Below are 22,793 nucleotides of genomic sequence, written 5' to 3' on the forward strand. Positions count from 1 at the left end.
TGTCAAATAAAGGCCCAAAATTCCGAAAAAATAAAGCTATAATATGAACAGTTGTATGTGGATACGTTGCAGTGATCATTACCTCAAACATCCATTTTTTAATTATGCGTATTCTCAAGGCATAATTTGTAAAAAAAAAATGTAAACGTTTCTAGATAATACCAGATTCTGCAAAGCATTGAAAACCCACACTAGTGTTTGCTCATTCTGCTCTAACTGCTCTCACATGACTGAGGTTTAGCTATGCTTTTACTGTAAAACCACCACAGCTGAGGAGTTTGTTCTGTTCGAGCCTATAATGAAAAATCGTTACTGTAATTTAATCATGTATCTAAGAGAGAAAGCATTAAAGATTCCGTGAACTGGTCACTGAAACTCTGCAGCGATGGACGTCAGGTTTCAGTGCTAAGGGTGTTTTACTCAACAGTGTCAACATCATTTGTTAAAAGCTGCCGGACACAGTACATTTGCCCTTTCTAAGCTCTGCCTCTGCTGCTGATTGGTTGTAAATCTTTTACTCTGTGGTACCTAGTTGCTGTAGTAATGTAATCAGGTCCATATTAGCCCAGTTAAGTACTGGTGGCACAGAAGGATTAGGACTGGAGTGGAGTGGATTTGTGTTGTAAAAGCACAATGTCTGTAATAGGACCTACTATAGAAGCCCCCATGTTACTACATTAGATTATCCCTTATCCATATGTATACAAGCACGAGATGTGCCTGTAGACGTAGAAATCATTTTAAAATCATGAATGGGTTTATTAAAAGCTTAATTTTTGGCTGAACCGTTGGGGGATCTTCAGAGTCGTCGCAGTCCACATCACGTCCGACATCTGAACAAGAGCCAATTAGTCTGCAGCGTAAGTCGTGGTGCACTGAGTCCAGTGACTGGTTCCATTGAGGGTTTAAGGCTGAACTAGATTAGATTTGTTTTACGTCAGAAGGACAGCAACCCAGTGGACAAAGTCAAGTTATAGTCATTTATAACAAAGAAGCTTAGTGTTCATTTACACTCATCATTCACTCCCATGTTGATCTGAATTGCGTGCGTGGTGTCAATGACGTTATGTCATGTGTCTACTAAAGGTAGACCCCCTACTGGTCCGAATACCTCTACATGCTAATCCATATAATGGTTACACTGCAACTCTGTAGAACAGTGGTTCCCAACCTTTTTTCCTTGGCGCCCCCCCCTACTTATGTCTAAGAAAAGCTGAGCCTCCCCTCCGAAACCGAAGTTGAGGTAACTCTCGAGATAGAGCCTTACTTTCTTTTTTGATACAGAGGAGTTATCAGCACTTTTACGTTTCTCCGCCATGTTTCATTCATGAAATAGTGATGCCGTGGCGGAAGGACAAACGAGGATGATAGCAGCTAGCAGCTGACCTGATGACAGAAAGGGCCCCAGGTTAAGAGGTCCCGGAGGTTTGGCCTACTATGTAGCCTGCCTACAATTTTAAGTGAGAACAAAAATATATAGTTTTTATACAGACTTTTGTATACATTATATATTCTAGTGTATTATCATAATTTGTTTAACATGTGCAAATATATTTGCACTTGCGCACCCCCTGTGATCTTTGCCGCCCCCCTGAGGGGTCCCCGGACCCCAGGTTGGGAACCACTGCTGTAGAAGTATCCTTAAGTGAAACAGCTGCCAGAAATATGTCCAAGAAAATATAACATTCAAAAAATAAAAGCCGTCTGAAAGTAAACACTTTGTTGAAATAGCCATAAAAATAAGTAATCAAGGCCCCAAGATTGCTGTTGTGGTTTTCCATTTTGAAAAAAAAACAAGTTCAGATCTACAAAGTGATGTAGCGTGCTGTTGTATATGAGAATATAAAGTAAAGAGGGAGCTCCAGCTTGTAAAATGTTTTGCTGGACTGTGAAATATAGTTTTAATGTTATGAGAAAAGATGTGTTTATAGGGTTCCACGCCCTCCATGTTAACGCTGTAGAATGATTACTGCTTGATTTAGCTTATGCATTATATTTGGTTAACACAGCTGTGAATGTGTAATATTGACTATAAGACTAGACTAATACGTAGCATTGCTGGCTTCATCTGTCTGTTGAACTGATTGCTTTCGTCATTCAGATGTGTTTATTGAGTTTTCCAGTTTATTAAACAGATTTTTATTTCCTCTGTGCATAAGAAATGTTGGAAGGAGGCAATGTTGCAAAACACACATTTAAACTCCAAAAAGACCAACACAATTGCCATCAGATTAATGTAAAGGGGTGCAGGTCTGAAGGGTTTGGTCAATCTACATTTTTTTTACTTACAATAGATGCTCGAGTAGTGTGTGCTGTAGCCTACATAGGCTACTGAGCTGTAGTTGGAGTACACTGTCAGTGGATGAACCAATGGATGTATTGTGAACTGTGGGATATGCTGTATGTTGCAAACTCAGTTATTATTATTATTATTATTGGATTATGATCCAGTGTCCCATAATAGTGTTTTATCTGAGGGCATATAAACTCTTTTAATCAGCCATTACATTCAAACCTGATGAAGTTGACATGCACTACAAAGAGATAGGCTTAATGGATCTGAAACTATTAAGCATCGCAAATAAGTTCTCTTTTTGCAGAGCTTGCTAATGTTGCCTGCTGTGACATTACTTTTTTAAAACTCTTTTATTTAGAAACCAGTTTGTCCCCCAATGTTTAAATATAGATGGGAAAAATACCCCCCAAAAGTACCATCATTTACGGAGAGGTTTGTTGGAAAATATGGCAATTGCACAAGAATCATCTGTAGGCCTACTAGATTTATTTTTGCTTGTCTTTCCAAGTTTATTGTTGCTAAGCCAATTCCAAGCCTTTGTTTACTGATTTTTAATATGTGTAAGTGAGAAAATATTTTTCACTACGGGCTTCTTACAATCTTTGGTTGACAACCAAAGTCGGTTTTCTCTTTTTGTCCCTCTGTTTTTCCTAATATTCGTCTGTTTATCTAACTGGCTCTTCTTTCCTTTCATGCTCTTTCCCACAACCCCTCTCTTTGACCCCCCACCCTCCCTCTGTCTTGTCTGTCCCTGTCTCCTTGTTTTTCTCACTGTCTTCCTTCTCTCTTGCCTTCTTTCACTCCCCCTCGCTCTTTATTTGTGTCCCATACTCATCCTCTCATCTATAATTGTCTTCCCCTGTCTTGTTTATCTCTTCTCTTTTCAAATTTGTTTTTCTGTCCATTTCTGTTTCCCTCTCCTTTCTCTTCATCCCTCCATCCTTCTCAGAGATGAAAGCCACGGATGTCACCATGGGGAGTCAGCCTTGGAAGTGGGTGCATGTCAGTCATTTTGACCCTGAGCTTAATAATTACTCATAAAACTGTCCTTCGACTTGACTTAAGGACTATTCATTTTGGAATACATGCTTATTCGCTTTCTTGCTGAGAATTAGATGAGAAGTTTGATACAGCATTCATATCTGAGAGCCGGAAGTCGGCTAGCTTGCTGTAGCCTAGCTTAGCTAGCGTTAAATAGTTATAGTATGAATAACTTGTAATTTCCTTTTTTGTCTGGAATGAACAAATGGGATACCATGTGTAAATTAATGAGCTTAAGAGGTGTAAGTAGGCAGTGGTTTTTCAATTTAGAGGGAGCCAGGCTAGCTGTTCACCCTGTTTCCGGTCGTTATGCTACAGTAACTTAAGCTAACCGCCGCCTAGCTTCAGTTCCATAATGCACAGACATGAGAGTGGTATTGATCATCTCATTAACTGACACCAAGAACAAGAATGAGACTGTTTTTCACAATTGAAAAATAACTTTACACTATTCCTTTCTTTATCAGGCAGTCATATTGTAGCATTTCTCCGAAAAAACGTCTCACAGCCCGGCCATATACAGGTTTAATTTTTTAGATCCCAAATATAAGAGTACATTTTAAAATGTCAATACGTTTGTTTCACCTGTTGATAGAACATGTAGCCCTGTGTTGGTGTTATTGGGTTTTTAGACTGGTTTCCCTTCTCTCCCTGGCACTTCATCATTTCCTGAGTTCATATCATAGACAACATACTACATGAATGTCTGTGTTTATCTGTGTTGTTGTATAAGTATCTGTTTCCTAGAGATGTTATTAAGGCTCTGTAACTAGAGTGTGGGTGTGGGTGGGTGGGTGGGTGGGTGAGTGTGGGTGGGTGGGTGTGTGTGTGTGGGTGTGGGTGAACTTTTGACCGTAGTGTCTTCCTGTGGCATCATACAGGAAATAGATCGGTCCAGTACTATCAGCTCACAACAGCAACAACACCACCAGTGTGTGTCTTTGTTTATGGCCATGAGATGCAATAATGCGAATATCAAAATATTGTAAATACCACAGTTTATGGTTTATTTAAGAAGGGATGTCACAGACTGTTACAGTTGAGTTCAGTTGTTTCTCTCTCTGCTGTAGATGATAAGGAAGGTAAAGGTGGCGATGCTGATGATTCTCATGACTTTAACATGGGTTGAGTTGATGATAATAGCTAATGGCTGCATAATAGTAATACTGACGAAAGCCTCTCAGCACGTCAACAAACCCTCTGGAATGTTCCATCTGTTTCTAGAAGACAAACTCACTGTAAACACAGTTGACAAGAAGCTCTCCAGCCGCTTCCTTAATGGAGAGAAAGAGCCTGGTCACACTCAGAGCAAACATGGTTTTCTTGTAAACTTTCTAAAGGAATTGAAGAAATGACAATCATTTCTCCACCATATTTAAGCATATTTATTGTTATGCTTATATGATCCCAACTCAAGGTTGACTTATTAGCTTTTTCTGGAGCTGTTAACCATATGACATGGTCTTCATCAGCGGATGGAGTTTGCTCTGATGTCATGGAGACGGGTATGTTGACGTCTATGCTCAGAAGAGACGATTTTATCCATAGTACTTTGAGAACTTCTCATCCGCTTTGGCTTACAGTTAAGCATGCGACTTGTGAGGCATACAATTGGAATATTAGCACTAGAGCTTAGTCATTTTATGTCGCTGGTATAACCAATGGGTGTTTTTAGAAAACGTGAAAATGTTGACATTCATGTTGGTCGGTCGATCTGTCCACCACTTTGGAAATATAACTATTGGATGAATTGCTATGACATTTTTGTGCAGACATTCATGGTTCCCACAGGATTAATCCAAATGTCTTTAGCGATCCCCTGACTTTACCTCTAGCGCCACTATGATGTTGTTATTATTTGAGGTTTTAAGAAAAATCAGACATTCGTGTTCCCTTCAGGATGAATTGCATTACCTTTGTTGATCCTCTGACTTTTCCTCAAGCAGCATCATCATTTTAATCTCTCCTACACTTGTACTGTCACCCAGACCAGTGATAATAAGGCAGGCTTTCGTCTAGTTACTGTATTGCACATACGTTGTCATCCCTATGTTCCCAGAGCTATACGTCCAGGATATAAACAATACAAAACATTGTAAGAGATTGGTAAGGGATATCTTAAAAATCTGTTCATCCACTGTGAAGATATCGATGTCCAAAGTCAAAGTCAAGAAAAATAATTGTAGCTGTAATCTTAGCCCCCTGCCCTTCAAATACTTAGCTACGCCCCTGCATCAAACATGCAGAGCGGCATTCGCACAGTCTGGTTCCCATGTACCTTCCCCTGCCACCCTGCCAAGATCTCTCGCTACCCCTTTGCCACCCCATGTAAAATTTTCTAGATCCGCCACTGTAAAATACGTAGGCAGTAAGCTATGTGGGTAATTAGAGCTGCAAAGATTAATCGATTAGTTGTCAACTATTGAATTAATATCCAACTATTTATCTATTAATTGGTTTGAGTTCAAAACAATTCTCATCCAAGCTTCTTAAATGTTATTATTTTCTAGTTCACTCCTCTGTGACAGTAAACTGAATATCTTTGAGTTGTGGACGAGACATTTGAGGATGACATCTTGGGCAAACAATGGATCAATCGACAATGAAAATAATTGTTAGTTACAGCCCGTGTTCAACATATTGACCCAGTGAAACATACAATGAAGTTTTGACCTAGGGAAAAACATTGCTGAGAACATAAAACCCTTTGAAGGTTCTCCTTAATGTGTCATATTAATAAGATATTGAGCTGATGAACATAGGACCCTGAGAACATAGATACTCTCCCATCTGTTTTGCCTTGTAGTAGCCCATCACAGCTGTTTTGGAGGCTGGACGGTTTCAAGCTCATTTACGTATGCTGTAAATGAAAAGTTTGGCCTAAGAAAACATTCTCATATCTCCCCTATCCTCCCTATTCTCATGACGTCCATAAATTCTGTGAAAATGACTGCACCAAATGTATGTTGACATAGCCACAATTATTCTCAGATGTACATTTACTGAAATCAGTATTGGCTCAGCTTCCTGCCAAACTGCACAGGAAGTCTAGTACATAACGTGCATAGCTAACTAGATTTGAGCCCGAGGTCATGTAAAACTTGGTGAATTAATCATCCCTCTGTGAGAGAGCGGCTAACTGGTTCATCGTGCCGGCGCTGATCTATCACATGGCCTCCAACTTCCTGTCTGCTGGACAAGGCAGACACTTAAAACTGGGGGTTTGTGATTATGATGACTTACAAAACTAAAATGTTATTATCATTTTGAAATGTATCCAACACCGGCCTCTGATACTGTTCTCTCGTACAGTAGAGGTTCACTTAGCGGAGTAATGAGCTCCATGCTGCCTCACAGTCCGAGCAATAACAAGATATCAGTTTGTAATGGGATGTCAGGTCTGTTTGAGTTTGTGTCGGGGGTTGCTGGGCATCTGCTGGTGCTAAGACGTGAACGTTTTCAGCTGACTGAAGTGGATGGCAGAGCAGAGCAGAACACTGGAAACAGCTGAGATGCCTCAGTTGAGACTGTTTGGATTTTAGCAAAGGATTGGACTGGAGATGGCATTTAGATCGGACTGAAGTGTAACATACCGTAACAGCTTAAGTTTAAATAAGCAAACTGAAGATTGTTTCAACAATTTAAGAAACACTACACATGTTTAACTTTTAAGGAGCGAAGAAATGGATGTATGATTGTATAAGGCAGTGGCTTGTTACAGGCAGTGGGGGGGTGGCTTCTGGTGCCGAATGTTTTCTCAAAAGCCCTGGATCTTTAAGGCCGACTTACTGTCTTTCATAGGCTTTAGGCTTGGTCGGTTTTAAAGCTACAGTGAAGTTATATATTGGTGTAATGTGAAACTAACACTCCAAAGTTAGGCTAAATTTTGGAGAGGGAAAAACTGGCATGGCAATGTTTCAAAGGGGTCCCTTGACCTCTCACCTCCAGATATCTAAATGAAAATGGGCTTTATGGGTACCATCATGTATTAACAAATGGTTTGCAGATTTTTCGGTTTCTATTAACACACCTTGAAAGAAAGTGCTAAGTGGGACGCACCTGGTAATCCTTTAAATAAGCCTGTGCAGTCCTGTGTGATTTCAGGTTACACGTGCCAAGCCACTTTCACTGGCAGTCACGACACTCTCAAACAGGACTTTAATCACTATGTAATCCAGCGAGGGACAGCTACAAAAGGTGTCATGGAAGAAAAAAACTATTTCCTGCTAAAAAAAATTGGTTGCATGCATTATTATCAGGCAAGCATGAGAATCCTCCCTCACCTTGACTGACTGGAATTTTTCAGAGTTCTGCTGAACTGTGCAAATCAATCCAATTAGTCATGTTATCGTTACGTTATTGCACAAATGTTTTTTTATTGAGGAACAGTTATGCTCATCTATCTCTCTCCCTGTCTCACAGCAGTGACAGCGCTGTCATGGCATCGGGAGCTCCAGATGTGATGGCCAATCAGGAGTCTGCTGATGTCGTGGAAGAGTGCTCAGGTAACAATTTGATTAAATGTTCATTTAAAAAGTGAAGAAAGCCACTCTCGATATGTTATTATAACAAAGTAACAGATCTTCATTTCACATGTTTCTAGCCCGTTCCTTTTTTTGCTACAATCTGGCTTTTTTTGTGGTTACATTTATAGAATTGTCAACTAATCTCACTTTCCACTGATAAGAAATTGCATGATTAATTGACACCGAGACCAGCTAATTTGGATCGTCATTAGAACCTCGATCACCTTCACACGCCCCAGCTTTTCATTCGTATATTCACGAATATTCTGTGGCCAATGTGACCACAGCCATGATGTGCAGAATTTGTAATTTATTCATGTTGTTAAAACAAAACGGCAGATTATTAACAAAAAAAACAACATTTGCAGTGTTTGAATTTCTAACATTTGAGACACCCAAGACTAGATTAACTAGTATTTTCAGTGACATGGATCTATCTGCTTATGATGCACAGTTTGTGTATTTAAGTTCAAATATTCCAGCAGTACATGAAAGTCTTCTGAATCCAAATACCAGAGATGGGAGTAAGTCACACATGGGCAAGTCACAAGCAAGTCTCAAGTCTTAACCTTCAAGTCTCAAGCAAGTCCAAGTCATTTTTTGTGAAAATCAAGCAAGTCAAGTCATAGCTTTGGTCAAGCAAGTCACAAGTCAAGTCATACAAAAGTTTCCATTTTTAAAGAAGCTAAAGACAGTGGTTATGAACTGCTGAGTTTTATTTGCATTTTTTCCTACTCAATATTCAGAAGACATTGCGTCCAAGCCACATACATCTGAACAGTTTAAATTTATACAGATAAAAGCACAGCCTAAAACTGATATTAGGCCAACAATAAATCAGCATACATATTTGTTCAATATTGGTGAGTGAATGTGTGTGTGTGTGTGTGTGTGTGTGTGTGTGTGTGTGTGTGTGTGTGTGTGTGTGTGAGAGAGTGCAGAGTGTGTTGTGTGTGTGTGTGTGTGTGTGTGTGTGTGTATGTGTGCCTAGCTTTATTCACATACGTCTGTGTGTGTGTGTGAGAGAGAGAGAGAGAGAGAGAGAGAGAGAGAGAGAGAGGTTTGTGTTGTGTGTGTGTGTATGTATGTATGTGTGTGTCTAGTTTTATTCGCTCTTAACGCCTCCCCAGCTCCATTCTCTGGTCACTACCTGTTCCAACAAAACAAGATGGCGAGGGCCAAGATCCCAAACTTGAGGCTTCAAAACACAAACCAGTGAGTGACGTAATAGTGGCCACTTCTTTTATTCAGTCTATGGTCTCACTTAGTAGGAACATCCGCAAAGTGGTAGATTTTAATTTGTAAATCTCTGCATTGTGCTATAAGTTCAAAATAGTTTCTCAGGAACTGCTGCTTTTACCTAGGATGACAATAAACTATGTGTCAGAATGGGTGGGTAGTACTAATACTGTATGAAAGTCTACGTCATATCAGCAATGAGATTATGTACACAGACACAGCAGAGAAGATCAGGCCAGCTTTAACAATCTAGATCTGCTCGCTGCTCTTGGCAGGAAATGAAGGAACAGAGAAAGCTAGTATCATCTCTCTCACACACACACATACACAAAACCCAGATGCACACTGTCTATACAGATGGATATCACACATGCTGCTGATATAATGGGAACAAGGAAGACGTGCATTGGGAGGTCAGGGAGGTGTGTGTGTGTGTGTGTGTGTGTGTGTGTGTGTGTGTGTGTGTGGGTGTGGGTGAAGCCACAGCAGGAATTTTAGCTGAGGCGCTGGGGATTATTAGACAGTGCAACAAAGTGGAAACAGTCTTTCATGTCTGAGCTTTAGACTACATCTAAACTAGGTCCTCTTTTTATTCTGACACTTCAGTGAAAATCTATTATTGCAGGACTTAAATAAGCACAAAACTTACAGATACAATAATTGCGAGCTATAATTTTCTAGTGACATCAACCTGTTCTCTTAGATATACAGTGGGGAGAACAAGTATTTGATACGCTGCCGATTTTGCAGGTTTTCCTACTTACAAAGCATGTATAGGTCTGTAATTTTTATCATAGGTACACTTTAACTGTGAGAGAAAAAAAAAATCCAGAAAATCACATTGTATGATTTTTAAATAATTAATTTGCATTTTATTGCATGACATAAGTATTTGATCACCTACCAACCAGTAAGAATTCCGGCTCTCACAGACCTGTTATTAATCCATTCCATATTGACGTTTGACCCAGAGCCGTTCTAGCCACCATTCGACTGTAAAATGAAGGAGGGAGACGAGAATGCGCTGTCTGGATCATTAATTGGAACATTTACTTGTAAAAATCTTCTTCCTGCCAACCCTGGCTACCGAAATCTGGTGCCACTGATATGCCTGGGCTTCTCTCTGATGCTCTGAAACAGCGATACAGGCAACACAAACACCACTGCACGTGACGCTAGTTAACACTATACTCGACAGCAGCTGACGTTAGCCTACCGCTAGCTAGTAGCTGGATTAAAAACCGTTAAAATGCTGACAGCTAACGCTAAATGGTGTAAAGTTTGACTGTGTTTTACTGTAGAGGATTCAACAATCTGCAGCTGCCGTCGAAAAAACAACGCAGACGGTGCTGGTAAACTATAGCCTCGTGGTGCATTTGAAGTTATTCTAAATGTCCTTTTCCCATCTGGTGGTTGTTTTTGTCGTTCAACAGCAATTTACTAGTGAAATAAGTTATTATTGTTGTTATTGTTATACATTATTATTAAATCATTTAATTTTGACCGTATGGCCTTAGCAATAAACAAGCCGTTCTTTAATGTCACCAACTGTTGTTTAGTACCCTTTTTTTTCTTTTCTTTTTTTACTTTCTTAAAAAGTATCGGTTCAGGCACCGTTAAATATGTATGCGATTAATTTCTATTAATTAATCACAGAGTATGTAATTAATTAGATATTTAATCGATTGACAGCCCTAGTATTAACTGCACCTGTTTGAACTTGTTACCTGTATAAAAGACACCTGTCCACACACTCAATCAAACAGACTCCAACCTCTCCACAATGGCCAAGACCAAAGAGCTGTGTAAGGACATCAGGGATAAAATTGTAGATCTGCACAAGGCTGGGATGGGCTACAGGACAATAGGCAAGCAGCTTGGTGAGAAGGCAACAACTGTTGGCGCAATTAATAGAAAATGGAAGAAGTTCAAGATGATGGTCAATCTCCCTCGATCTGGGGCTCCATGCAAGGTCTCACCTCGTGGGGCATCAATGATCATGAGGAAGGTGAGGGATCAGCCCAGAACTACACGGCAGGACCTGGTCAATGACCTGAAGAGAGCTGGGACCACAGTCTCAAAGAAAACCATTAGTAACACACTACGCGGTCATGGATTAAAATCCTGCAGTGCACGCAAAGTCCCCCTGCTCAAGCCAGCGCATGTCCAGGCCCATCTGAAGTTTGCCAATGACCATCTGGATGATCCAGAGGAAGAATGGGAGAAGGTCATGTGGTCTGATGAGACAAAAATAGAGCTTTTTGGTCTAAACTCCACTCGCCGTGTTTGGAGGAAGAAGAAGGATGAGTACAACCCCAAGAATACCATTCCAACCGTGAAGCATGGAGGTGGAAACATCATTCTTTGGGGATGCTTTTCTGGAAAGGGGACAGGACGACTGCACCGTATTGAGGGGAGGATGGATGGGGCCATGTATCACGAGATCTTGGCCAACAACCTCCTTCCCTCAGTAAGAGCATTGAAGATGGGTCGTGGCTGGGTCTTCCAGCATGACAACGACCCGAAACACACAGCCAGGGCAACTAAGGAGTGGCTCCGTAAGAAGCATCTCAAGGTCCTGGAGTGGCCAAGCCAGTCTCCAGACCTAAACCCAATAGAAAATCATTGGAGGGAGCTGAAAGTCCGTATTGCCCAGCGATAGCCCGGAAACCTGAAGGATCTGGAGAAGGTCTGTATGGAGGAGTGGGCCAAAATCCCTGCTGCAGTGTGTGCAAACCTGGTCAAGAACTACAGGAAACATATGATCTCTGTAATTGCAAACAAAGGTTGCTGTGCCAAATATTAAGTTCGGCAATACTGATGTATCAAATACTTATGTCATGCAATAAAATGCAAATTAATTACTTAAAAATGTGATGTGATTTTCTGGATTTTTGTTTTAGATTCCGTCGCTCACAGTTGAAGAGTACCTATGATAAAAATTACAGACTTCTACATGCTTTGTAAGTGGGAAAACCTGCAAAATCGGCAGTGTATCAAGTACTTGTTCTCCCCACTGTACATACGAATACACTGCAGAGGCTTCTTCATCTCCCCAAATGTCCTTTATCATCCTCTCCTTGCAGTGAATGGAAAATGAAATGCTTCACAAAGTAAAAAAAATGTGCTCTTAGAATCTGTATTATTAGGCAAGCAGCTCATAATAGTGTTGTAGTCGAGTCACCAACTGTCGAGTCGGAGTTAAGTCTCGAGTCCCCAGTGTTAGAGTTAGAGTCCAAGTCCGAGTCACCAAAGAAGAGTCCGAGTCGAGTCACCATTACCTGAGTTTGAGCCCGAATCGAGTCATGAATCTAGAGTCCAGGGAATAGCTACTTGAGTCGGACACGAGTCCGAGTCCAGAGAATAGCAACTAGAGTACTCCATCACTGCCTGTTACACATAAAAGCAGTCAGAAACACCTGAGTCCTGTTTCATGAATGCTCAAATCCGATTTCATAAATCCTCGGGTCCAAGTCATCAGTGCACGAGTCCAAGTCAAGTCACGAGTCCGGTGAATAGCAAATTGAGTTGGACTCAAGTTGAGTTGGACTTGAGTACTCCATCACTGCCTATTACACATAAAAGTAGTCAGGAACTCCTGAGTCCTATTTCATGATGCTCAAGTCCGATTTCATAAATCTCCAAGTCCAAGTCATCAGTGTACAAGTTCAAGTCGAGTCCAGAGTCCAGAGAATAGGGACTTGAGTCAGACTTGAGTCCGAGTCCAGGACTTGAGTACTCCATCACTAGCTCATAAATACAAATGCGTTTCACTCCAGCTCCCCTGACAATGTACTCTACATGTCCAGACCCAAAAACAATGTAGAGAGGTTTTAGTTTCCCTCTCCTCCTATTTCTCACTCTGTCCATGGCATTGTTTCCCTGTCAAAGGTTACCATCTTCTCATTGTGTAAGCCAAGGTCAGTTCCCCTTAATATTGACCTTAGACTGCCTTGAAATTCCCATGATGTTATTTTTAATATGTATGTGTAGTCATGTTTGTAACTGAGGGAATGTATATTGACCTTCCATTGAAGCAGTGGCCTTTGTCAGCTTTCTTAGTGCAGACCTTTAACTTAATAAAGTATTGTGCCTAAAATAGTACACTAAATGGCACCTTCGGCTGGTGTTTCCCCCTGATTTTTCATTTTGGCAGTGCAGAAAGGCCTCTGAAGCATCATCAAAAGCTGGTTGGAAGCTCCTCAAGTAAATATAGCAGTTCACTTAAAGGTCCGGGCAAATAAGAGGAAAATTTGCAGCCAACATTTCTTCACAGAAACTGTGAGGTTTGATGGCAACTCATCAAAATAATGTTAGAGGTGCCATATTTAGCCCTTCATGCAGACAGTTTGTGACTGCAAATTAAATTTGTACTTAATTTTGTGATGTTTTTTCATATAACATATGCCAAGATCTGAAAAAGCTGCTTGTACATGATGTAAAATCTTTAATGTAAAAATAAATAAGCTCATTCTTTTTGTGACATGTTGTTTAGCGTATGACCCAAAAATCTTAAGCGTCTTTGCACTGGTTCCAGGTTGAGATTCCAAACATATTTCACTGTAATTTAGTTCCAACCAGAAAGTGTATCTTAAGAGAAAGGAAAGAATGCTCAAGGATTCCCCACCAGGAGTAAGACAGGAATGACACAGCTAGTTTATAAAGAATGTGTGTCTTTTTTTAAGTCTCTTCTAAAGCATTTTTGTGGCTCAGGGATGTGAATTCTCAAAATAGTTAGATCACAGTTGTTTGTTTTTTTCACTGCTCCTTCTTTGTTCACAGTTCCTTTTGCCTATGTTTCCCTCTGTTTGGTGTCTCAACACTGTCCAGACTCTGGGGATTACTACATCCATCTGTTGGGACAGTATATGCGATCATTTCTTCATTTGGAGATGCTCCAAATTAGTATTTGTCACAATGACGATGTATATTGAGTGTGTCTGGTTTTTGTCTGTATTGCAATGTTCATTTACAATCTCTGGTCAGGTCAGAGGTCATGGAGTGGACACATTATACAGCGTTTGGTGCTATGAAGCTGTCCTATAGCACTGATAGAGGGTAGCTGCAGATTAGTCTATGATCATCTTTAAAAGAGTACTCCACTGATTTAATGTTGTACTCCTATAACATTGTAAGACTCGCAATTAGAGCTGTAACAATTCCAAATTTTGCTGTACAATTAATTGTCTCAGAAATAATTGCCATTAACAATAGAATTGTCTCTTTCATTCAAATTTAAAAATATCTATGTATTTATTGTTCAGAAAAAAATAAACTTTTGAATGAATCCCAGGATACACCTTTTGGTTACATCACTGTTATGTGACCCAGATAATGTATGTAATAACACATGAAACCACGCCTCTTTATTATCATAAAACATTGTATTTTTTCTTAAATGAACATAAAACTGATAATTATCATCAGTCATACCCCTTAGGACCTTAGCTAATGTTAGCAATTAATTGCGGTTAAACAAAGAAACGGCAATACTTAAAAAATATTGTGATTAGATAATTATGCAATAACTGTTACAGGCCTACTCGTAATGGACAGTAAGGGTAAAAAATACTGATGCAGCAGATATTGCCTTTTTTATCCCTGCATTGTTCTTCCTTGTCAAAACCGGCAAGGTCATTACCCACAATGCAACTCAACCATCAACAGTTTGGACAGAGCTTTTTGTGTGTTATGCTGATAGCGGCTGATGTAGCCTCAAGCAGAGATTCAGCAGTCATATTCAGACTTGTGTTCTTCAGACCCAACTGACGCTGACTCAAGTGACATCACTTGAGGACATTTATCCAAATTTGCACAGCTCCCTCTGGAACCACAAAAGCCTTTTATACAACATTTCGCACACATACAATAGTACCCCACAACACCTGTAAACAGACTTTGATGTATAAAATCAATGCACTTTCCCTTTAAGAGCCAAAGACCAGCTGGCACATGTATTTAGCCATGGCATGGCGTGACCCAAATGATGGCTATATTGGTTGGTCAGTTGGTCCAACCACTTTGGTCCGGACTGCAATATATCAGTAACTATTGGATGGATTGCCATGACATTTTGTTCAGACATTCATTGTCTCCAGAGGATGAATCCAACTGACTTTGGTGCTCCCTTGACTTGTCCCTCTAGCGCCACCAGCAGGTCAAACCTTTGTGTTGCTACAATACCTACTACACTAATGACTCAGCTGGACTTTGCATTTTAATCTAATTAGCAAATGTTAAAGTGATGAACTGATAAACTAAGATGTTTAACATGGCGAACATCATCCTGCTAATCATCAGTTAGCATCATGTTAGCATTGTCACTGTGTGAATTTTAGCATGCTGAGTTAGTGTTAAGCTCAAGAACAGCAAGATTGTGCTTAAAAACAGCGTCACAGAGCTGCTAGCATGGACGCCAAAACAGTGCAGGTTTAGAAGTACTGCATTCTTGGTACAAAGTAACCTACTAGGGATGTGTGCCTGCATGTTTTTGATTGGCCACCGCAGTGTCTTGCCAGATGATGTAGAGTTGCGTTGCTGCAGGTTTTGTTTTGCCACAGCCCCACTGTGCCACCGGACTGCTTTCATTCGAATAAATGAAGAGGCTGCGTTTTTACATGCAGAGCACAAGTTGGTCTGAACGTGGCCTTAGTCTTGTTATTAAAACACAATAAGGACATTTTTCTTTATACTGACTATTTCAGTTGAATATAAGACTAGATGTTAAGACAGCTTGTTGAATGTGAGACAGAGAGAGGACCACTGGGCATTTCAGGTTCTAGATGAGCGCCTTGCTGACTGAACGCAGTGAAAGCACTTTGTAGCTGTTTAAGGAGTTATAAAAAAAGTTGTTGAGTTTTTCCACTGCAGTGCTAATGGAGGTGGACTCACTGGGGGGGAGGGTTTACAAGCAGAGGAGTGTATGTGTGGGAATCTGTCTTTATGTAAGTCTCTGTGTAAACACACATCAGTCTTGGTGTGTAGTATCTTCAGGGATGCCTACCTAGGGCTTTACAGCCAACACAGAGCTAATTGCCCAGAGTCCAGATGAGGGCTGTGTGTAAAGATGCTGTGTGGGTAATTGTCTCATTAACATGTCACTGTGCAGTTAGTTGTAAAGAGGAAAAGGTAACTGTAACGGGGGTTCAACCAGTTTTCTTTAATTTTCTCTCTTTTCTCAATTGTCTTCGCAGGAAAGAAGAAGTCCAAGTTCCAGACATTTAAGAAATTCTTTGCCAGGAAGAAGAGAAAGGAGCCGCCAGCCGCAGGAGCAGACGCGGGGCTTAAAGCCAGCCAATCAAGTGACAATGTCAGCAAAACATCCGAAAATAACACGCTCACTCGATCAGAGAAGGATATGGGCTCTGGGTAAGATCACACACACACACACACACACACACACACACACACACACACACAGGTTTGTGGCACTATCTTTGTGGGGACCCGTCATTGACATAATGCATTCCCTAGCCCCTTACACTAACCTTAACCATCACCACTAAATGCCTAACCTTAACCCTTACCCTCACCCTAACCAGAACCTAATTCTAACCCTAATCCTAAAACCAAGTCTTAACCCTCAAACAGCCCTTTAAACTTGTGGGGTCCAGCATTTTGGCCCCACAAAGCTGTCGGGACCCCACAAGTATACTGGACTCCTGGTGTTTGGACCCCACGAATATAGTTAAACAAGCACACACACACACACACACACACACACAAAAACACGAGTTAACGGTGACTGCAACACTTTTATTGAAACATCAACACAGTTACATACACATGTATGCTAAGTGCCTGTCAACTAGACTAAAAAAAACAACTTCTATGTGGTTTATTTGGGAAATGTTTGGTTTAAGTGCTACATTTTGCATCTCAAATCTGCAATCTCACCCATTTTGCTTCACATTAAGCTTTATATTTGTTAGAGAAGGTTTACAGAATGCCTCATCTAATCCTTTTTTGTTTGGACTTTGAACTGTCCTCATCACATTTTCTCTAAGTCAAGTCATTCCAGACTACTCCAATTTCTTCCACCACAGTAGTTTTTACTGTACATGCAGCACATGATTAGTGTTTCTTTCATAATTGTATTTGTGTCAAAAGCCTTTTAAAAAGGCGTTTAGTGCATCATGGTACACTAAAACCGAAGCTAATTAAATATATTTTGGTGGGTTGGCAGATCATTAAAGGAACACGCCGACTTATTGGGACTTTAGCTTATTCATCATATCCCCCAGAGTTAGATAAGTCCATATGTACCCTTCTCATCTCCGTGTGTGTCGTAACTCTGTCTGACGCACCCACCGCTAGCCTAGCTTAGCACAGATCCTGGAGGTAACCGGCTCCAGCTAGCCTACTGCTCCCAATAAGTGACAAAATAACACCAACATTTTCCTATTTACATGTTGTGATTTGTATAGTCACAGCGTGTACAAATAACAAGGTCACATGAGACACAGCCATCTTCTAACCGTATACATACTGGGAACTATATTCTCAGAAGGTGAAGCGCTGCTACTTCTGCTACTTGGGTGGAGTGATTTGCTCACAGCACCTGAGAAGCCCCGTGGTGAGGAGCAGAGAGTAACAACGGTGCTTTTCAGGTGTTGCGCTAATCACTCCGCCCAAGTAGCAGTGCTTCGCCTTCTGAGAATATAGTTCCCAGTATGTATACGGTTAGAAGATGGCTGTGTCTCATGTGACATTGTTATTTGTACACGCTGTGACTATACAAATCACAACATGTAAATAGGAAAATGTTGGCGTTATTTTGTCTCTTATTGGGAGCAATAGGCTAGCTGGAGCCGGTTACCTCCAGGATCTGTGCTAAGCTAGGCTAGCAATGGGTGCGTCAGACAGAGTTACGACACGCACGGAGATGAGAAGGGTATGTATGGACTTATCTAACTCTGGGGGATACGGTGAATAAGACAAAGTCCCAATAAGTCCTTTAAGGTGAGATGACCCATCCCAATGAAATATGAATCCAGTTCAAGCAATGTCTTGTTATGTTTTTTTTCAAAGATATGCTCAAACGTTCCAGTGTTTTATTCAGCCACCACTTATTTTACACCACACGCATTTTAAACGGGTTCACCAACAAAACACAGCCGCTGACAGTAGATGTAATGTGTCATTGTCCTGCAGCCCAAGTTTTATGTGTCTCTCCAACTTGTTGGTGTTCCCCTTGTCTATTTAGACAATCTTCTCTTGTGTGAAAAGGATAGAGATAATTTATGAAGGGAAGATCATGTTTTAACATCCATCTCCTGTTCTCCCTCAGCTGGTGCTCGTGGCTTCCTGTTTTCGTAACAAGTAGTGGAATGTGTCTTCCTGTGGACAGTCCTAATTTCCTTTGTTTTCCTAGGCTGTGCCACTTCCTGCCGCGTCTACTCTGGACTTTTCCTCGTTGTCACAGGATATACTGTATCTGCTCCAATTTTATTGAACTTTCCCCTTATAATCATTAGGGAATACGGTACAAAGTGGTTGGACAAACAAGAACATAATAAGAGATTATTGATTCATTTTAAATGATTTTCTTTGATAACAGAAGAGAATAATAATATAGGGTAAAAAAAAATCTACTGACCCATCGGGGACTCCCAACATCCAGTTCTCTTTATTTTGTTTATTATGTTTTAGAATCTGTGAAACATTACTTTCTGCTTTGTTTATTTCTTCTTCTTCCTCTTTCCCCAAAGGTCAAAGATCAGCCTGGGCAGCAAGGCCTTGTCCCACGACTCTGTCTTTGTTTCGGACTTGTCGGAGGCCAACGAGGCTCTGGGGGCATCTCAGGATAGCATTCACGGGAAAGTGAAATCACTACAGGTAAATAAACATTAACAGCCTCCCTGGTTTTTTGGTTTGAGATACTGGTTAACCAGAAGAGCCTAGTTTCAGTATCTCTGTCTTTTCCTGGAGAAATAAAAAATGTCCCTGACCTTTGACCTGCCTGTGGAGACAGGCAAGAGAAAAGAGCCTTTGACTGCAGGTTAATGAGGAATAGTAGACAAATAAAGAATCACTGTCTGCGTGTTTGGGAGTGAGAGTGTCTATGACCCTGTACTGTTCTCAGCTGTCATAAGCAGTATTTATCATTAAAGGAGTTGATAGAGAGAGACAGAGCGGTACCAGCTGATCTGCTGTATGTTTACTTTCTATATTTAGTCAGACGGGCCGAGCTGATGTGTATCACAAAGGGAGGTTAAAGTGAAAGCGTCTGTCAAAGCAACATGGAGTGGTTGATGAAAAGAAAAGCAGACAGACAGAACAAATGTCTGTCACAACAACAGGCTAAAACGGGAAGACGAGAGACCCAGACAGACGGACTGACCTTAAACTGCTCCACTGAGCGATCCTACAGGGGAGTGAGAATTAAACACCATCTTAGGGGGGGTTTGCTAACTTTGGGCTGTAGCTACAACACAGAGGAAGTGTTTAATTTGGGTCTGTTTGCAGATGAGACGGCAGTCACACAGTGTACGGGAGGCCAGCAGACAGAAAGACGTGATAACAATAATTTATAAAACAATTTCACAAGCAAAACTGCACAAGTATTTAGATTAGCTCGAAATAAAACCTTGAAGGTACACTGATTTGCATAAACTGACTTTACTTTTGAAAACAATCTGATGGAGATTTCCTTACCTTAAAGTGCTCATATTATGCTTTTTGGCTTTTCCCCTTTCCTTTATTGTGTTATATATCTTTTTTGTGCATGTTATAGGTTTATAAAGCGAAAAAGCCCAAAGTCCACCCCAAAGGGACTTCGTCTCCAACAGAAAACACTGTTCACAAACTGCTCCAAACTGCTCTATTGTAGTCCAGCATTTACTTCCGTGACGAACATGCGTCACTTTGTAAGACACGTTATAATGCTCGCCTAGCTGCTAGCGTGGCACTCCCTCATACTCTGCAACTGACAAGCTAGCAGTACTTACTGCGCGTGTGCGACTCCCAACAAAGATGGTACAGAAGTGCGATGTCTCACTCTGTAGCTAAAACAGAGAGCTCAACACACAGGGTGAAAAGAGGAGCTGCAGCAATGTGCAGTACAACAAAAATATGGTGTTTTCTGAAAATTAAACCACATAAAGCTATTCTGGTATAACCTCTAAATACAATTATGAACCTGAAAATGAGCATAATATGAGTACTTTAATCCTCACGTTGAGCTGCCTGTTTGATAAGCAGAATGAGGCGGCTCCAGAGCCAAATATAAACACACTATGTAGGGATCAATATTTTACAAGGTGCATTGTGATTAGACCATAATGCACAGTGCAACACTGTAAAGTGCATATGACATGGTGGTCACTGACTTAAGATAATGTTGGTGTCAGTTTGTAGATATCCCAAACAAGGCCATACAATGGAGGTCATTACTGTATTCCAAATCCACCCCTGTAAGATATGTTTGACTTGCTACCAAACATTTTTTTTTAAATATTTTTTTCTTAACATTTAATATAGTTACATTCTATTTTCTGTAATTTATCTCCCTGCAAAATGCTACTTCAGAGCCCTGTCCACAGTGCCAGGATATCATTCTGATGGAGAAAAACAGTCCCATAATGGTGTCCTCAATGGTAGCTAACAGAATCAGACATGCTAATGACTTTGCTAGCACGTCCTGTAACAGTTGTGATATTAATATTCACTAAACAAAATCATTTGACATAAATTGGGCAGTACACAGTAAAAAAAAAGAAAAAAAAAAAAAAGATGAGAAATAAGAAAAGGGTAAACGCCACCTTTTCGCTGTTTTTTCAAAATGCTAACGTTGTTGTTTGCTAGTTTTTGGATGTCACAACTAATGTTTTTTTTTTCTCGAATTAAGTCTCATTCATGTGAAGTTATAACACAACAGCATTACGAAAATATATGTCTAGACAACAACATTTTGTACTGTTTTATACTCATTTAGTAATAAACTGAAATGTATGTGCTAGCAAGTTGAGCTTCCTAACACAACTGCTAATGGTGAGATAAGCTATTCCTATGTCTTTTTTTTAGTTGGAGCTCCTCTCTGCTTCTCAGTGTGTTAGAGTTACTGTAACAATATTTAAATATCAACATTGAAAACTGCAGCGTTCGTGTTTTGATGTCAAGGTCTTGGTGTGTGCCTGTGTCCAGCACGGCTAAAGAAAAGCTGTATTGTCCAGTGTTTGCTTTGCACCTTAGTCCTTGAGTGACTTTTACAGGGAAACACAGGTAACAGGTAGATAGCAAGTCTGTTTGAGTTTCTGTGATACCTGCACAACACACACACACACACACACACACACACACACACACACACACACACACACAGTCAGTCTCTGTTAAGCATACTCTACACTAGTAGTTGGCTCTTCTCCATCTCTAAACACACATACACCTGGAAAACACCTTCACTTCCTGCTGTGATATCTACAAGTGCGGCATTGTTTCCAGGTTTTTGATTCACACATTCTCACACCCATCGCATGAAATACGGACGCTTGGTCAGGTGCCTTTGGCTTTGTTATTGACGCTAAAAGTCTCCTTTAGCGTCAGATCTAAACGCGCTTTATCTAAACGCGCTGGGTCGGGATTATTGGCGTCACTTTTGACGCAGTTAGGTTAAGGAAAAGGTCGTGGGTGGGCTTATAAAAAGGTACGTTTCCATGACACACGGAACAAGAACGGGATAGTTGGGTTTAGGAAAAGAAGAACGGGACAGTTGACACACGGGACACGATCCCCGGTCTCCTGGGTGAAAGTCCTGTGTTGTTTGACCCATCCACCCCCTGTGTTGTTTGACCCATCCACCCCCCCAACCAACCTCCCTATGCGGATTTTCGGGCTTTCATACTACTTGCTAGCGACTACGTCATCTTCAATCTTCGTTCTACAAACGCTGACAGCCATTGCCCAAACGTTCATATTTTACGAGTTCGGAGTGAGAAATGGGTTGGTTTTGGACATACAGAAGAGGACACACACATATAAACACAAATTTGTTTTTTTCCTTTGCAGCTCCAGCTGAAGCAGGCCATCAGACTGGGCTCTCCTCCATCCCTCATGTGTGTGAAGAAAACGGACGATGCCGGAACCGTGTCTGAGGATGACGGCCTGCCCTGTAGTCCACCTGAATACAAGACACTTCACGCAGCCATGGTAACACATATTATTGAGTAATGTCCCACTCTGTAGTCCACCTGAATGCTATTTGCAGACAGCACTGCTAACACTTCTTTCTCCTCTCTCTGCATCTCAGAATCAGGCTCAGAGGAACAGCTCCATCAGTCTGGAGGGAACAGAGAGTGACGACGACCAGGTAAACAAACACTTTATTTTTGTGATTAACAATTTTTAATTAGATTTTTTAACCATATACAAAACATACAACTAACAACATGAACCAATCCCCCCGTCATCACCACCCACCCAGACAAAAATCAAGAAAAGATGACACAGTAACTACAATATTGCAGACCATTCAACAAAATTAAAACAAAATAGACAATAAACCATAAAACAAATAAACATATGTATAAATGACAACACCATAAGCCCATCATACACGTCTCTCCCCAGCACAAAGCTTCCTAGGAGCCCTCCAGAAAGCTCAGGTACTTCCCCCATTTTCTAGTGTAGACATATAATCTGGCAAACGTTTCTCACCCGCCCTCTCCTGGATTGATGGCCCCCTTGCATTC

The 22,793-nt window shown here is 40.8% G+C and overlaps 1 protein-coding gene across 5 annotated transcripts in view; it reads left to right on the forward strand.

The window, feature by feature from the left end:
- The window catches only part of LOC144524688 (uncharacterized), a 62,731-nt gene that overhangs the window by 21,479 nt on the left and 18,459 nt on the right, over window positions 1-22,793 (forward strand). For all 5 annotated transcript variants that reach the window (XM_078261123.1, XM_078261124.1, XM_078261126.1 and 2 more), the window contains 5 exons: window positions 7,760-7,842; window positions 16,296-16,470; window positions 18,813-18,939; window positions 22,111-22,251; window positions 22,352-22,411. In XM_078261123.1, coding sequence (XP_078117249.1) covers window positions 7,760-7,842; window positions 16,296-16,470; window positions 18,813-18,939; window positions 22,111-22,251; window positions 22,352-22,411 — 586 coding nt within the window. The remainder of the gene's footprint in view (window positions 1-7,759; window positions 7,843-16,295; window positions 16,471-18,812; window positions 18,940-22,110; window positions 22,252-22,351; window positions 22,412-22,793) is intronic.

This window comes from Sander vitreus, chromosome 10, assembly GCF_031162955.1.
Source record: "Sander vitreus isolate 19-12246 chromosome 10, sanVit1, whole genome shotgun sequence".
NCBI lineage: Eukaryota > Metazoa > Chordata > Actinopteri > Perciformes > Percidae > Sander > Sander vitreus.